We start from the raw sequence: 19,370 nt of genomic DNA, 5'->3' as shown, positions 1-19,370 counted from the left end.
ATATATATATATAAAATTAGAATAAATAAAGTCAGCTAAGTTGGAAGATATAAAATCAATATACAAAAATCAGTTACATTTCTATACACTAACAACAATCAATCTGAAAAGGAAGTTAAGAAAATAATCCCATTTACAATAGCATCAAAAAGATTTAGATATTTAGGAATAAACTTTACCAGGGAGGTGAAAGATTTATACACTGAAAACTACAAAAAAAAAGCTGACTGAAATAAAAGACACAAATAAATAGAAAGACATCTCATGTTTGTGAATTGTAAGACTTAATATTACTCAAATTACTATACTACCCAAAGCAATACAGCAATACAAAATCCCAAAAGCGTTTTTTGCAGAAATAGAAGACATAATCCTAATATCCATATGGAACCACAAAGGCCTCATGCTGACTTTAAAACATATGACAAAACTACAGTAATCCAAACAGTATAATACTAGCATAAAAACAGACATAAATGGACCAGTGGAACAAAATAGAGAACCAGAAATAAAGCCACTGATATATGATCCAACAATCTTCTACAAGGGTGCCAGACTACGCAATGGAGAAATGACAATCTCTTCAATACATGGTGCTAGGAAAACTGGATTTCCACATGCAAAAGAATCAAACTGGACCTTTATCTTACACCATACACAAAAATCAACTCCAAATGGATTAAAGACTTAAATGTAATACCTGAAACTATAGAACTCCTTGAAGAAAACATAGAAGAAAAGCTTCTTGATGTTGATACAGGCAATAATTTCTTGGACATGACACCAAAAGCAAAAATAGAAAAATGTGCAGTAAAAGAAACAGTGAAAGAGTGAAAAAGTAACCTATGGAATGGGAGAAAATATTTGCAAACCATGTATCTGACAAGCGGTTAATATGCAAAATGCATAAGAAACCCCTACAATTCAGTAACAAAATAACCGAATTTAAAACTCAGCAAAGAACTTGAACAGCACTTCTCCAAAGAAGATATACAAATGGTCAACAGATAGGGTATTACATATATGTTGTATATATGCTATATGTACACACAGATGTATATGTATATAAATGGTATATGAAAAGATGTTCAACATCAGTAATCATCAGGGAAACATAAATTGAAAATACAGTGCGCTATAAGGCAAATAAATGGTAAGGATGTGGAGAAACTGGAATCCTACTATACTATTGGAGGGAATGTAAAATGGTACAGTCAGTATGAAAACAGTGTGGAGGTTCCTCAAAAAATAAAAAGTTGAACTACCATATTATCTATCAATCCCACTTCTAGGTATTTGTCTAACAGAATTAAAAGTAAAGTCTCAAAGAAGTATTTGCATTGCCATGTTCATTGATGAATTATTCACAACAGCCAAGAGGTGGAAACAATCTAAAAGCCCATCAACATGACTGGATAAAGAAAATATGTGTATACATACAATGAAATGCTACTCAGCCTTAAAAAATGAAGGAAATACTGTCACGTTACAATATGGATGAAATCTGAAGACATTATGCTAGGAGAAATAAGCCAGTCACAGGACAAAAATTGCAGGATTCAACTTATATGAGGTATCTGTTAATCACACTGATGGAGGCAGAAAGTAAAATGGTGGTTGCCAGGGATATGGGGCAGAGGAAAATGGGGACCTGCCATGCAATGAGTATAGAGTTTCAGTCATAAAAGATGAAGAAGTTCTAGAGATTTGCCGTACAAGAATGCACATATAGTTGTACTGTATACTTAAAAATATGTTAATAGATTTCATGTTATGTATTTTTTACCACAATTTTAACAAGGGAATGGGAGGCATGAAATTTGTATAGCATGACTTGTCCACATTCAAATGCCAGCCACCTTCCAGGGATCAACATTTCCATTTGCAAGAACTCATATCTTTATGAAATTATCTTTATGGAACTGGACTGACAACAAGCTTTCCTATATGGTTTTCAAATTCCACTTTCCACTTCTGAGAAATCAGAATGACATTTATCCATCTTTAATCTTCTAGTACCTTTCCTTTCATTAAGATTTTCCAGAAATTATTTACAGTAGTTGAGAAAATAGAACAGCAACTTCTCTTAGTATTCTGAGAAGAAACTGATCTGGGACAGAAGATTTTAAATAAATGGTTAGATGTTTACCTGCTTTCTTACATGCTACTACTCACCTATCTCAATTTCCCTCTGACCAATGTTTCTTTGTACCCTTTCCAAATTAATATGCATTCTCTCATAGAGAATGTTCTAAAACAAACTAAAAAAAAATTGAACAGGTGGCTCACGCCTGTAATCCCAGCACTTTGGGAGGCCGAGGCATGCGGATCACCTGAGGCCAGTAGTTTGAGACCAGACTGGCCAACATAGTGAAACCCCATCTCTACTAAAAATACAAAAAACATTAGCTGGGCGAGGTGGTGGGTGCCTGTAATCCCAGCTACTTGGGAGGCTGAGGCAGGAGAATCGCTTGAACCCAGGTTGTGAACGTTGCAGTGAGTCGACATCAGCCATTGCACTCCAGCCTGGGGAACAAGAATGAAACTCTGTCTCACAAAAAAAAAAAAAAAAAGTTGCACAATTTCACCTTCTCATAACTGCTCATATTACACCAAACAGTAGGTCCAAGCTTTTAACAGTACAATTAAAATAATCAAATATATGATTCTTACAAGTAGCAATGATTTATATAATTTTTTAAAATACAGCTATTAAAATTCTAATTTCACTGCTTACTTTTAAATACGCAGCTGCCTCTTGAACAGAAAGCGTTCTTTGACTAGAACTGCCACATTCATGATCTCCTGGAAAGATTAGCATATCATTAATTTTGAATCAGTACTCTCTTAAACACAAGAAAACAAACAATTAATTCAAATATTTTATATATTATACAATTATAGGTTATATTATTATAATCAGTAAACAAAGAACAAGAACAATATTATTTATACTTTCTAGAAGCGATTCCAGTAAGAATATAAACAAAGAAATTCCAGTAAGAATATAAACAAACAACTACCCTTACATTAACCACAACTTTTAAATGCATTTCAGTCCAAACGGGAACATATCTTTTTCTTATAGTCCCAACTAAATTGTAAGCTGTTATAGGAACTATGTCACACTGATGCTTATCCACAGATCTTGGCACACAAGACGCCCTCCAGAAATATGTATTATTCCTAAAAGGGAAAAAATTCAGCAAATTCATTGTGCTAACTTATTTTACGCATCTATTCTTAAAGCTAATCATTTAAAGGTTCAAGTAAGTTTGAATTTATTAATGAATTAAAGTATGTGCATTTTCAGAGTATAACTAATCCTATCTTTAGCAAGGGGTGTACATGCCTTAAAAATTGTTATAACATAGCCAGGTGTGGTGGTGTGCATCTGTAGTCCCAATTACTCAGGAAGCAGAGGCAAGAAGACAGCTTGACTCCAGGAATTTAAAGCTGCAGTAAGCTGTGATCACCCTACTTCACTTCAGCCTGAGTGACAGAAAAGATCTTGTCTCAAAAAAATCTTAAAAAAAAATTGTTGTAACAGATCAACAGGGAAATCAGGTACAAGTTTCCACCTATGATCTGGTTTCTACAAAGGGATGTGCTACATATAAATCACTGGAAAACTACATTTATCTTTTATTTTAATTGTTGATAAGAAGAGAATTCAGAGCTTTTTCTTTAGACTGTAAGCGGTTATTAGAAATAAATTATCCTCATATTGAACTCCAATTGTCACGTTTTCCCTTCCCTGTGTCTTTCAAGTAGTTTTGTTAACATGAAAGTAGAATAATTAAAGTAAAACCCTTGGCAAATGTTTCTAAAATAAAAGTTGCCATGTTCTTATTTCAGTTTTGTTCAAGTAATTATTTTAGTATCAGTAGCTATAAAAAGGGGAGAAGTACCTATTAAATGAACAAGTCTTGAAAGTTTATTAGTGCATCCTCAGAGATGTAGATCCCATAGATTTAGAGCAGAGGTCTGCAAATTACAGCCCATGGGTCAAATCTGGCCTACTGCTGGTTTTTATAAAGGAAGTTTTATTGGAATACAGCCAAGCTCATTCACTTATGTAGTATTTATGGCTGCTTTCATGGTATAACATAACTGAGTGGTTATGACAGAGGCAAACTAATCTACAAAGCCTAAAATATCCACTATCTGGCCCTTCACAGAAAAAAAGCTTGCTGACCCTTACTCAAGGGGAAGGAATCTTATCTTTAAAAGCACACCAGATTATGCTGATTTAGCTGGCCATTAACCATACTTGATAAAACAATGCTACAGAGATACCTGTAGAAGCTTGTGTTAGCAATATCCCTGGCTAGCACAACTAGCATATACTTAACCTATCTCTGAGTGCTACAGTATAGCAAATAAATGTCATTAGCTTGCAGTGTGTGAATGACAATCAAAGCAAAGAAGGCTTTTGGCAATATAATACAGAATTAAAAGCTTAAAAAATTGACCAGAATTAAGCACCTAATGGACAAAACAAAGACAGATGAGAGAATGGGAAACTGTCAGGATCCTAAATACTTCCATTCAACCAGAGAAGTTCCATATTTACCTATAGGCTGCTACCAATAATCTGGTTTACACAAAAGATCTGCTACATAGAAAAGTTTGAAAACTGTATTTTTCTTTTCTTATGACTGCTTACAAGAATCCAATTCTCTTCTTTCAGATTATATGTAAAATAAAAATAAAAAAAGAACTAAAAAAAGGCAATAGATAAGCTGCTACTGCAGTTTATATGTGCTAAACTTGATACCAATTCATCTATAATAAATTATTCCAATTTCAGACAAGCTCACTACCTTAGAGCTCTCAAAGAATTGCTACGAGCAGAATATGAGGAAAATGCAATGAATCAGGAGAGAAAACTGCAGGAGAATAAATTTACTTTATCCAATAGAATGATACCTATACAACAAATAAAAGAAAATCTGCATTTGTATATTTAATCCAATATTTTAGTTAATTCATTGCTTACCTAATTCCTCTGATACTTAAACTTTCAGGATTTTTTGTTACTATTAATGCAATAAAGAATTTTATCAACTTTATAACTATATAATATATATAAATATGTATATATATATAACCTCTAATACAGATGGAAGACAGGAAAAAAGCCTTGATTAAATACACATGTAAAAATCAAAAATCACTTTGTATAGGTAATAAAAACTTCTAAAGAAAAATATTCCACAAATATAACACTGGACTTGGAAAAAGATTTTCTACTAATAACATGCTACATACATTTTTCAAAACATTTTTAGCAACTACAAAAGTTAAAACAATTACCTGCAAGCTGTGCCAATCGATCATGAAGCTTATACAATGTGTTCATCATAAGATTTTTTTCACTTTCCTATAATTAAAAGAAGTTATTATGAAATACCCAATTCCAAGAAAAAAAATACACCAAATAATTCTTATTCAAAAAGAAAAAGCAGTAAATTTAAAATCATAGAAGCCACACAATCTGAAAGACAAATTCATATTTAAGTAATGGGCACCATATTTTTAAGAAACCTTAATCTAAGACTCTATTGCTCTAAATATTTCACTTTCTGGAGAATTATTTAAAAATTGGCATAAGGTTAGTGCTAAAAAAGGTCTCACAGACAATAAACTCCATCAATCACCAAAGCAATGTTCCCAACCCCCTCTAAACAATGTATTCTTATGTAAACTGCTCATATGAGACTGTTTTCTTCATCAAGGCTGCCCCCATTCATGTCTTGTTTTAATCTAACTCAACCACATAAAACTAAGGGAATGAGGTGCCCCTGTATAAACTTATGAACCATTAAAATGAAACAAACATTCAACAAACATCTACTAGGAGTTAAGAACTGTTCTCTCAGCAAAGCGAGAGACCCAGTGAACAAGATGGTTCCTGTTCTCAAGGGCAAAAGACATATTAAATGTTATATAACAACTGTAAAGTAATACAGAAGATTCTCTTCCCTCCTTCTTCTGTAAATACAGAGGAAGGGAAGGAGGGAAGATAATCTATAACAAGATGGTTCCTGTTCTCAAGGGCAAAAGACATATTAAATGTTATATAACAACTGTAAAGTAATACAGAAGATTCTCTTCCCTCCTTCTTCTGTAAATACAGAGGAAGGGAAGGAGGGAAGATAATCTATTGAACAGAATATTTGAGTTTGGTTTCAAAGGAAAAAATAACAGATCAGCATTCTAGGCAATCGGAAAGACCCTTAGCAAGGGCATGAAGGTATGAAAGCATTAGTTATATTTCTTACATAACCAGTAGCCTAGTTTGATTCTGCAAACTACTAGAAAAGTTGTTTAGTATTAACTACCAGACAGCCTTGGATAGGAACACAGAGAGTTTGACTTCATTCTGAAAATTTAGCAGGAGAGTAAAACAGACTTGTACATCAGGAATACTATCCGGCCAGAATGTAGAATGTATAGACTGGCCTGGAAGCAGAAATAATTGTATAAAGAGTCTAGATAGAGAATTATTGCAATGGTACAGCCTAAGCACCTGCCAAGTAGTCTAAAGCAACAAGACCCCCAATTTAAGAGCAATTACGATCAAGAGGGACTCATATAAATGATAGAGGAGGGTAGGTTGGGGAAGGGGTAATAGCTTATTGCACTATCTAAAATAAATCCATGATTCATCAGGGGGCTCTGTCTTTATTATTTTCTGTCTTCCTGAAGTTTCCAACAAAACAGATTTACTGGATGAACAGATTATGGAGCAAATTGAAGCAAGATATAAAAGGCTGGAAAAATAACATTTATATGTCTAATAACATGCAACCTCATCCACTTATTTTGTGGTGTATGTTCAGGGACAGAAGAGAACATGTTTGCACACTATGGGTGGCATGCTTTTGTCACTGCAGATTTAATCAGTTATACTAAGAAGAAAACTCATCAAAAGTGCCAAGATCCTACCACCAGAATAGCTGGTTTTATGTCAGATGGTTGACTGAGATAAGTTACTTATTCATTCAGTTTACTACTTGCCTTCCTATATATATATACACACACACACATACATATACACATATATATATATTTTGCCTCAACTTTATCTTATTCAGATTCTGAATCAAGCCAGTCCTTACCTTCACATAAGAACAAAAATTCAAACTGCAAAAATTAGATATCAAAAAGTAAGAGTAGGCCAGGTGCGGTGGCCCACGTCTGTAATCCCAGCACTTTGGGAGGCTGAAGCGGGTGGATCATGAGGTCAAGAGATCGAGACCAGCCTGGCCAAGATGGTAAAACCCCGTCTCTACTAAAAATACAAAAAATTAGCTGAGCGTGGTGGCATGCACCTGTAGTCCCAGCTATTCAGGAGGCTGAGACAGAAGAATCACTTGAACCTGGGAGGCGGAGGTTGCAGTGAGCGGAGATCAGGCCACCGTACTCCAGCCTGGTGACAGAGCAAGACTCCGTCTCAAAAAAAAAAAAAAAAGTAAGAGCAGGGGCTGAAACTCAGGATTCTGAAATCTAAGCATTTTGATACATTAAACCACAAAATCATTTTTAATAAATAACTTCAACATAACAGGATGAGTAGGTGTTCCAATGATAGTGTAGCTTATGGATTGTGACACATAAAACCAAGGTGAATCTAGTTAAATTTTGGGATTAAAGTAACAGAAAGTGTCTTTCTTTTTGTTTTATATGTCCTATCATACCCTTCCTCACTCCCCTTTCAAAAACAAAACAAAATTTAAACATTTGGCATCTGTCTTCTGATTACATCTTTAATAAACATAAGAGGGACCTGGGAATAAACTTTAGCTTTTGATTCACAGATATTACACAGGACTAGATAAGTACAAGCAACAACACTTAACCAGATGGAACTGATCTCATACTGGATAACACACACACTGCTAAATTCTCATACAAATAACGTAAGAACTCAGAAAGCTCAACTATAGTTTTTTACAAGAATTATCGTTCCAGTGAAAATTTATTTAAGGCCGGGTGCAGTGGCTCACACCTGAAATCCCAATAGTTTCAGAGGTTGAGCCAGGAGGACTGCTTGAGCTCAGGAATTTGAGACCAGCCTGGGCAATGTGGCAAAACCCCATCTCTACAAAACAATGCAAAATTTAGCTGGGTGTGGTGGTGTGCACCTGTAGCCCCAGCTCCTTGGGAGACTGAGGTGGGAGGAAAACTTGAGCCCAGGAGGTTGAGGCTGCAGTGAGTCGTGATCATGCCACTGCACTCCAGCCTGGGTGATAAAAATGAGACCTTGTCTCAAAAACTGAATAAATAACAGACAGAGAGTTTAAATGACCATGTATATACTAGAAGGGCCTTAACTGCTATCCAAATGGCCAACTAAATTATAATCTAAATAGGTGTTTATGATATATATATATACACACACATACTATTTACTATCTCTCTATCTCTCTCTATATCTATCTATCTATCTATCTATCTATCTATCTATCTATCTATCTATCTATCTTTACAGTCTTGCTTTGTCACTCAGGCTGTAGTAGAGTGCAGTGGCATGATATATGTTGTTAAGTGAATGAATACATTTTGAGAAAGAAATAGAAGGGTTTTGGTTCAATTATCTTTAGTACAAGTACACTAAACTAGCAGTAAATCTGAAAAGTATACAAATCAACTTTTAAACTTACTTATTGGTTTACAGTTTCATTATACTCTTCTTCCACTTTGACTGCTTTTCAGATTGTCTCCTAATATTTCAGCTTAATGTCTAACTACTGGCTTCCCTAATCATTCTGCAAACTAGTTAAAGTTCCACAAGTAAATACATAAAATAAGCTTTCGAATAATCTTTCATTAAATAAAGGCAATTTTATAATTTGAATTAGCTACTTTATAATTGTCTGTTTTAGTAAGGGCCAGATTATTGTTTTTCATTTTAGAGGGAGAAAAATCCATAGGGTGACTCTATCCAATTTTCTCATATATTATCACCATTAAATATTTCCCTCTTTAACCCTCAGCCAATTTTCTCTTCAAGGATATTTTTAACTGTTTGCATTATGTCTTTGATTAAATAATAATGAATTTTGACACTTGTGATATGGTTTGGCTCTGTGTCCCCACCCAAATCTTACTTTGAATTCCCACGTGTTTTGGGAGGTAATAATTCCCACGTGTTTTGGGAGGTAGTGGTGAGAGGTAACTGAATCATGCATGGGGTGGCTTTTTTTCCCATGCTATTCTCGTGATGAATAGTGAATAAGTCTCACAAGATCCAATGGTTTTATAAAGGGGAGTTGCCCTGCATATACTCTGTTGCCTGCCACCAGGTAAGATATGACTTTCACCTTCTGCCATGATTGTGAGGTCTCCCCAGCTGAACTGTGAGTCAATTAAACCTCTTTCCTTTATAAATTACCCAGTCTCGGTAAATCTTTATTAGCAGCGTGAGAACAGATGAATACAACTTGGCAAGGGGCCCTGTACAGAATGACCATTTAATATAAGTAAACAGCCACTATCTTCATTGTAATTATTACTATTATTCAGAAGTTCAGAACTTCAGTTTCCTCCTTGGGGAAAATTAAACAGAAAAAATAGTCCTCTATTTCCAATGTTCAGTAAGTATACTGTACCAAATTTAAATTATGACACTGTAGCACTGTTACACTTAATAATGCAACTGAAAAAGCCAACTTTGTTTTAAACAATTATCACCACAATAGAATATTACTAATCATTTCAGAGTTCCACTTTAACAACAGAAAGTAATATTCTATGGATGTGATTACACATTATTACACATCCTTCAGTACTACAAATAATGTTTTCTATGCAAGTCTATATAACAGTTCCTATAATTAAAAATTAACAACTAATTACAAGCTTAAACATCTTAATCTCTGAAGTCCCTGTAATGATGGGTAAGTGAAAAATATTTTTACATAAGTAAGATTTAGGTTAAAATTAGTATTATAGCACTCTTTAAAAAATTAAAGAAATAGCCTGAAGGACATGCTGTCTTTCTAAGTCCTTATAATGGTCGAATAGGCATGCCAATATGCAGAAGATCCAAAGAGATAAAATGAGGGCAAAACGGACAAAAACTGCTAAGGTATCCAACAACTACAGGCAATAGGTATACTTTTAAGTGTAAGATAAGATCCACTGATGATATGCCACTCCCATTTTACTTGGCAGTTGTCTTTTACAGTAAAGCGATAAACAGTTCAGCTCTTAAGAGAAAATCTGTGTCAGATTTAATTATACTACAGTTAAGGAACACTCAGAATAAGAAAGCCTATTGTTTTAGACTAAAATAACCCTAAAATTACTATTTTTTACTTGATAAAACCTATTGTTTTAGACTAAAATAACTTTAAAATTACTTTTTTTAGTTGATAGTATTCTAATGCTTTTATCATATAAAACATGACATGAAATTATCAGTACTATGATCATTTACTTACTTGTATTTTTCCAAATGTTTCACCAAAGGGGTTTTCTACTATCAAGGAAAGAAAAAAAGAGAAGTATTAGCATCACTTAAGAATTAAAATCCCCCAAACAAACTCTCTGAAATGCCAGCATGTACTTTGCTAAAACTAGATATAAATATGCAAACCAAATGTAAACAAACTGGTGATAATAATGGTTGGGGAAGTAATTTTTCAGAGTTACACTTATCATTCTCACTCTGAATTAGTGGTTTTTCTCATAATCACTGAGATCAGGTGCTCTGGTGTCACAGAAGCTGAGTTCAAGTCCCAGCTCCACCTCTACCACTTATTAGTAATGTCTCCTTAAACTAACATCTAATTAGCTACTCTAAATTGTAGTTTCTTATTTAAAGGAGTATGGATAACAATGATACCTACCTTATACAGTTGTTGTCAGAATTAAATGAGATAAACAAGATAAAATGTTTGACACAGTGTCAAGCACTTAATATGCACTCAATACACACTATTCATTATTATTACTGTTAATGACTATATCATTTGTTTCCACCTTAACTTGATTTCACTTCAAAATATAGAGTAAGAAGCAGTTAACTACTGAAAGAAATCTATAAGATGCTTTAAAACTAAATAATTCATTTAGAATTGACTTCTAATTTTTTTAAATCCACCTTCCTAATCCTTGCTAACATCTGAAAAAGTGGCAAGAAAAAAAAAATACAGATCGAAGTAACTAAGCATTAAGTCTCAGTATTAGACAATTCCAAATGCCCAATAAAATATTACATAATAAGGAAAGGATTTACCACTTTCCATCCAACCCCTATGCCCCTCCTTCACCTCTAAATTAAGATACAAAAATGTTTATGGCTGAATATGTAGCACCTCTCAGGGTTTTTATTCATAATCTTCTCCTTATCATTTTGTTTATTTTAATATCACATACAAAAATATTCAAAGCTTTCAGACACCTGTAAACTTTTATATTTTATATAGACTATATATCTGTATACTCCAGGTTACGACTAAGACTAACTGATCTCACAAAGTAGTTCACACTGACCAGGTTTCCTTTCTGAGATGCTTTTCTATTTTTATTTGAGAAAACAGGAAGTCCCATAGGAACCAGGAACTGCCTGATTCTAAGAAAGTTCATGTGAGACCAGCTTAACAAGGTACAATAAAAGAGCAAGGAAAAAAAAATGTATCCTGTTATCATCATAAGGGATCTTGCTAATGGATTTTTAAACGATGTTTCTCTATACATCAAAGGATTTTAATGTTGGGAAAGAAAAAGTTTTGAAAGATATTACAGAAAATCAAAAGTACTCAAAAGGGGAATACGGAGAAGAAATAATATAGCTTCAAGATTAAACAAAATGTTAATGATCAGAACACATGGACTAAAAAGATACCCTTTTTAATAATACTAATTTTTCAATGTAAACATTGAACAGCTATATTTAGCTCAATATACTACCAAAAAAATGCCTTGTCATTTGGCCAAATGACAATAAATTAGCCAAACAATACGAAGTGTAAGAAGTATTTGCTCTTTATAAGAACAATTCTTAAAAATATAAGTGTGCAGTTCCAAAAAGAAGTTTTAATGTCTATGAAGAAAAGCCATGCTAGTATTGCTTTTTTGATTATATGCAAAATTACTTTTTGTTAAGACTATCAAATGGAAAATCAGCTCTCTGAGTAGCTTCATAAAAGCGTAACTGTAAATTATGAATGTTCACCAGACTGTGGGCTTCTCAAGACAGGGAGTGTGTTATACACATGTGCATGCCCAGAACGAAGCATAGTACTAGACACACAGTTAGTGCTTGAAAAATGCTGGTAGTGCTATCTAGGCACTCTTCTTTATTTCACTTTGTGCTTTAACACTGAAGCAAAAGTGTTAAATTCTGCAGGAAGCTGGAGGAGGGTATGTTCTGAGCTACTAAGAAGGGAGAGGGATAGGATAACACAGAAAGCTGAAGAGGAGGAAAACAATTCTGCTGAAAATATTGCTCTGCCCCTAGTATCCTTCTAGATTTCTGCCTCTTGCCTTGTAGTCTAAAATACCTGGAGTATAACATACCTAAAAAAGCCAAGAGTATACTTTCCGCCCAACAAAACTTCCGTTAAATTTTTTTTCCCAAAATGCTCATGATAATCGCCACCTATTAAATGAACAGAGACCTATTAACAACAGCAGAAGTAAAACATGTCCTTGGGGTTAAGTTTTTACAGGAAAACACCACCCCAAAACAGCAACTCTAACAAATTAAAAGCCCTCAAAGTTTTCAAAGTATCTTTACACATTTTTTTCCTTTCCCCAAATCATTTCAGTATTTCTAAAAACATACCAATATCTTCTATCACATTCAAATTACCTAGTCTTTAATGGAAACAACACATACTGTTACCCCTAGTGAAAATATGTAATACCCTATCCCAATTAGGTAACTGAAGAGAAGAAACCTTGTTTCAAAAGCATCCCACAGCAAAAATTTGCCACTTCATTCATTATTCAGTTAACTAGGGAGAGAAAACTAGGGAGGGACCTGAGAGTGAATTACAGCTCTTATCTCTTATGCTAGAGCAATGATAATGACGAGATAGTACTTCAAAATTTACTCTTTCATCCCCTAAAGGCAAAGCCTTGAAGCCATTTTTGATCTGTTGTCCTCCTTTAACCCTACACTCCCAACAGCCTCTCACTATTGCTTTTTTGGACCTTTCTTCTTCAATACTTTAGTTCAGATTATTTCAAGCCTCAAATATACCAAACTTTTCTTTGTAAATGTCCTTAATATTTTGACTTCTTTTCCCTTTAAACTATCCTAATAACTGTAAAAATCAAATTCCTTAAATGTTTCATTAGAACCCTCAAAATTTTCCAATGGTTTCTAATCACACTTTGTTGCAAGGAACGAATTCTTATCTTGTGATAATTGCTTATAAGACACACAATACTTCTCCTCCAAATCCCTCCTTCCACACCCCAACAATTCCAAAAATGTTACTAGTTTTACTGGTCTTTTCTCAAATGTAAACAGGTTTCCATCCTCTTACATAGAAATAAAATTTATCATCTGTTATGAATTCTCAGATAAAAAGGAAAAACTTGCGAACACATCTATACTTTTATAAACTTCAAAGTATATGCTTTCCTAGCTTAAGAGTCCCAAGCATATGCAGAATAAATGATATGCTACTTATGACTCAGGAAAACAGGCAACAGTACATCCAGGATGCTTTCCTACGCTTTCTTCGGGTCAACACAGCCAGCTTCAGTCTGCTATGACAATTTTTTGTTCTGTATGCATGGAACCACTGTCAATTATAGCACACAAAAATATTCTCTCAGAAGACTGAGCATTTGATCTTTCTAGTCTTCTTTAAGCCTGAATGTTTTCTCCATTCTGCCTTGAAGGTTCAGTTTGCAGCTATGCTACAACTATGAAGGATGCCTAATCACTGCAGTTTATCGTGACCTCCCTCTCAGAACCCCCCTTCTCAGAATCTCAGTAATTTACTACCTTTCATCATGATTTCAATATTTGGTGTTCAACTCCTCACCCCCAGCCCCAACAAGACTGCAGTATCGCCACGTATCTCAATGCCTTTGCAGATACTGGGTACTATGCACATGCTGAACAAATAGAAACTTGAGGGTATACTACAGTCTCCGAGATGAGTAGTTTCGTCAATGCCAGAAAAGTACTAGCCTTGATCACTACAACCCTCTTCTCTGAATAAAAAGGAAATTATGTTTATTGAGTTCCTAATACGCACCAGGAATAATGCTGCTGCCATGTACTCAAGAGGTACCCCATTTCATCCTCGTAACACTACCATTCAGAGTAGATATTAGCCCCATTTTTGCAGACAGAAATATTGAGACATGTTGAGGTTAAGTTGCTTCCTTGAGGTAAACAGTTTAGTAAGTTGGGATTCAAAAATAAGCGACTCAAACCTATTTGTGTCTGACTCCAAAGCCTACATAACTCTCATCATAGAAATAACTATAGAAAATAAAACATTGGTTTTATATAAAGAAAGCATGCTCTAAAACTTTCCAATTTTGAATCATTAATTTGGTTATTTATATAATGCATCAAAAATGACAAAAATGGGGATATGGGAGGAAAACACTGCTGTTGAAAAATACATTTTCTCTTAGATGAGGAAAAAATTCTCTTCAAAACAGATTCTCCAATTGTAGTCCAGGGAAGTATTTTCCATGATATATAAAAATATAAAGTATTCCGTGACTTCCATGGAGAGAATTATTCACTCCCCTTCTCTCTGAGGCCATGGCACTCTGTTCATATGACTACTACAGAGTGTACCACATGGCATCAGTTTAAAAAAATTACAATTTCTGATTTAGTACCATACTACATCTAAACGATATTTTCATTTGGCTTCATCTTGCAACATAAAATATTCGCAAACATATAAAGTGCCTACTATGTCCAGGTATTATGCTAGTTACAAGAGATTTAAAAATAAATACATATAAGCCCTGTCCTCAGACATTCAGTCCTAGAGGGCAGCAATTCTACAGACAGGAGTTTTAAAGGCAGTCTCTAAAACTCCATGACCTTAAGGCTAGTGTGACCTTAAGGACAGTTTCAATAAAGTCATCTAGGCAGTTATATTCAGGTGCCTGAATGTGCAGTTATCTCTCTGTATTACATCTTTATGTAAACAAACATTCAAATTCTCAAATCCCATCTTCTAGCATTAATGGTGTCAGCACCGCATAATTTTATGTGAAGAAAGCAAAGGGGTTGTGGGTGAGGGGGAACATTTCCAACAGCTGCAAAACATTGCATCTGTGTGGCAAACAGTTCTGCATTTCACTATTATCCAGACCAATCTAAAAATGGACAGGATGAACAAGGCAGGACATGTTTTTGTAACACAGCATTTTGCCCATTTGTTTTCTGAAAGTTCTCTAATTGTTTCATGGCTTTATTAAATAGATGGTCATTCTAGATGACAGGAACAGTTCACTTGATGTATACTTAACATATGAATATTGAGTTTACGTAATCAAAATAGGAAAAGTTTTATGGACAAAATTATCTATTACTGTCTTCCATAAAACTTGCCTAAGGTAAACTCTTGTACAACCACCCTTGTATTCATTAATAAACTTTCAATTGTAATCCCACCTATTGATCTGAATTTCGATATACAAACCTAGATGGGGATAATCAGATATAGAGAAGGGAAAGGGCAAGAACACAAAAGCTTCTCCACTTCTGCCTTCTGCTCTCCTACAGAACTCCCAATTTTCACCTGTCCTTGTTTGAGAGGCAAAAATCTCATGCTGTTTTCAAATAAACTATGCTTAAAAATAACAAAGTACACACTGATTTTGTAAAAAAAAAAAAGAAAAAAAAACTTTAAACATTGCTATCAAAGTACTAAGAATATAAAGAAAACTGAAAACAATGTGTCTAAGGAAGTAAAAGGTCAAAACTCAGAGTCAAATTTTCCATTATCCTTATTACTTAGCTGGTTCTTAGTCTTTATATATGATAAAAAAAAATTATGGTCTCTTTCAATCTTGTAATCATCTGAAAGTCTCACACTTGCTCAACATAAAAATGAAGATTCTTGGGGTGGGGGGGGAACTGATATCAGACTGATATGGTTAGGCTCTGTGTCCCCATCTAAATCTAATCTCAAATTGTAATCCCCATGTGTTGAGGGAGGGATCTGGTGGGAGGTGATTGGATCATGGAGGCAGTTTCCCCCATGCTGTTCTTGTGATAGTGAGTTCTCATGAGATCAGATGGTTTTATAAGCGGCTCTTCCCCATCTGCATTGTCTCTCTCCTGCCACCTCCTGAAAAAGGTACTTGCTTCTGCTTCTCCTTTTGCCATTATTGCAAATTTCCTGAGGCCTTCCTAGCCTTGCAGAACTGTGAGTCAATTAAACCTCTTTCCTTTATAAATTACCCAGTCTTGGGTATTTCTTTATAGCAGTGTGAGAATGGACTAATATAGAGACTATAACTGAAATTACTTATATTTACTCAAGCACTAATTCCACATGATAATTGTACCCTCAGTTTGAGATCTCTGTAACAAAAGCTGTAAGAAAGACTTCTAACCACAGGCTTTTCAACAAGTCTTTATGAAGTATATTCTGGCAAGGTGTGCAGAAAAAGGAATGCTTTTACACTATTAGTGGGAGTGTAAATTAGTTCAACCATTGTGGAAGACAGTGTGACGATTCCTCAAAGATCTAGAGGTGGAAATATCATTTGACCCACCAATCAATTACTGAATATACCCAAAGGAATAGAAATCGTTCTATTATAAAGATACATGCACACATATGTTCACTGCAGCACTATTTGCAAGAGCAAAGACATGGAATCAACCTAAATGCCCATCAATGAGAGACTGGATAAAGAAAATGTGGTACATATACACCATGCAATACTATCAGCCATAAAAAGGAACAAGATCATGTCCTTTGCAAGGACATGTATGGAGCTGGAGGCCATTATTCTCAGCAAACTAACACGAGAACAGAAAATACTCTATGTTCTCACTTACAAGTTGGAGCTGAAAGATGAGAACACACAGGCACATGGAAGGGAAAGACCCATACTGGGACCTGTCAGAGGGTTGGGTGGGGTGAGGGAGAGCATTAGGAAGAATAGCTAATAGATACTGGCCTTAATACCTGGGTTGACAGAATGATCGGCGCAGCAAATCACCATGGCACACATTTATGTAACAAACCTGTGCATCCTGCACACGTACCCCTGAAATTAAAAAAAATAAAAATGAAGAAAAAAAAGTGGCAGTTTCTTAGAAGCTACTGATGACATTAACTCTTACTTTGAACATCAATAGTTCAAATGCACTAATTAAAACATGAGTGTGGATAACAAGACCCAAGTATAAGTTGTCTGTAAGAAATCCATCTCAAATGTAAAGACACGTGTAGATTAAAAGTAAAAATATGGAGAAAGTTATACCATGCTAACACTAATAAAATAAAGTAAGAGTAGCTGTATTAATTTCGGATACTGCAAACTTCAGGGCAAGGAAAGTTATCAGTGACAAAGAAGAGCATTACATAATGATAAAGGGGTCAATTCTCTAAGAAGATATAACAATACCTAACGTTTATGTACCTAACAAAAAAGTACCAAAATATGTGAGGCAAAAACTGACAGAAATGAAAGGAAAAAAAGAGGAATCCACTAACATAGAGACTTCAACACTGCTGTACCAGAAATGGTCAGATCCAGCAGGCAGAAAGTCAGTAAGCATAGGTGAACTCAACAAATCATTAATCACCTGGATATAATGAACAAAAGACTACTTCATCAAACAACAACAGAATACACAGTCTTCTCAAGCTTACATGGAATGTTCACCGAGACAGACCACATTCTGGGCCATAAAACATGCCATAACAAATTTAAAACAGAAGTCATACAATGACTGCTCTCACACTGCAACTAAATTAAACAAGAAATCAACGGAAAGATAGTTGCAAAAATCCTAAAATACTTGGGGATTAAACAACACATTTCTAAATAACATACGGGTTTACAAAGAAATCTTGAGACACTTTAAAATATTTTGAACTAAATGAAAACAAAATGTACCAAAATTTGTGGGACATGGCAAAAGCAGTGCTTAGAAGGAAATTTATTAAATTTATGTCTAGTGTTCCATTATTGGAACACAAAGCATGTGGGAGTTATTAATACCCTACTGCACAAGATCATCGCCAAGGCCTGACTGCTAAAATTCAAAAAATTGCAACCTAAGGCATAAATGACTTAATGAATGCATAAATTAGGAAAGAAAGACCTAATATCATTTATAAGCTTCCACCTTGGAAAATCAGGAAGAGAGTAAATTAAACCCAAAATAAACATAAGAAAGAGTAAGAATTAGAGCAGAAATCAATGAAATTAAAAAACAAGAAATCTACAGAGAAAAATCAATGAAACCAGAAGCTGGTTCCTTGAAAATGTTAATGAAATTAACAAGCGTTTAGGCAGGCTAGCTAAGAAAAAGAGAGAGGAAACCAATTACTAGTATCAGAAATAAAAGAGGACATTACTATGGATCCCACGGATATTAAAAGGATAACAAAAGAATGTTGTGAACAACTCTATGCCCACCAATTTGACAACCTTGATGAAACACACCAATTCCTCGAAAAACACAATCTGTCAAAATTCACAGAAGACACAATCTGAATAGGACTATACCTATTAAAGAAACGGAATCGGTAAGTAATAACCTTCCAAAATAGAAAGCACCAGGCCAGATGGAGAATTCTTCCAAAGATTTAAGGAAAAACTTATACCACTTCTCTACAATATCTTTCAGAAGACAGAAACAGATATGAGTTCAGCATTACCCTAATACCAAAACTAGACAAAGACATTACAAGAAAATTTCAGAACAATCTCTCTCATGAACACAGATGCAAAAGTCTTCAACAAATAGCAAATTCCACAGTATAACAAGAACAATATATTACAACCAAGTGGGATTTATTGCAGCTGTGCAATCTGAAAATAAATTAATGTAGTCCATATCAAGAGGCTAAAGAAAAAAAAAATCACATGATCTTATCAACAAATGCAGAAAAAGCATCTGACAAAAGGTCAATACCCAGGCCAGGCATAGTGGCTCACGCCTGTAATCCCAGCACTTTGGGAGGCCAAGGCAGCTGGATCACCTGAGGTCAGGAGTTCGAGACCAGCCTGGCCAACATGGTGAAATCCCATCTCTACTAAAAATACAAAATTAGCCAGGTGTGGTGGCACACGCTTGTAATCCCAACTACTCGGGTGGCTGAAGCAGAATTGCTTGAACCTGGAAGGCCAAAGTTGCAGTGAGCCGAGATTGCACCATTGCACTCCAGCCTGGG

At 34.8% G+C, this 19,370-nt stretch overlaps 1 protein-coding gene across 2 annotated transcripts in view; it reads right to left on the bottom strand.

The window, feature by feature from the left end:
• Positions 1-19,370, bottom strand: part of LEMD3 (LEM domain containing 3) — an 86,401-nt gene that overhangs the window by 26,994 nt on the left and 40,037 nt on the right. The window contains exons 2-4 of one of the 2 annotated variants that reach the window (XM_011976561.1): positions 10,455-10,492; positions 5,320-5,386; positions 2,738-2,805 (exon numbers count right to left, since the gene is read on the bottom strand). In XM_011976561.1, the coding sequence (XP_011831951.1) occupies positions 2,738-2,805; positions 5,320-5,386; positions 10,455-10,492 (173 nt within the window). The remainder of the gene's footprint in view (positions 1-2,737; positions 2,806-5,319; positions 5,387-10,454; positions 10,493-19,370) is intronic. The other variant, XM_011976562.1, reaches the window with a different exon arrangement.

Source organism: Mandrillus leucophaeus, unplaced genomic scaffold (genome assembly GCF_000951045.1).
Source record: "Mandrillus leucophaeus isolate KB7577 unplaced genomic scaffold, Mleu.le_1.0 Scaffold169, whole genome shotgun sequence".
NCBI lineage: Eukaryota > Metazoa > Chordata > Mammalia > Primates > Cercopithecidae > Mandrillus > Mandrillus leucophaeus.
The sequence above is the reverse complement of the archived record's forward strand: the minus strand, read 5'-3'. Positions and strand labels throughout refer to the sequence as shown.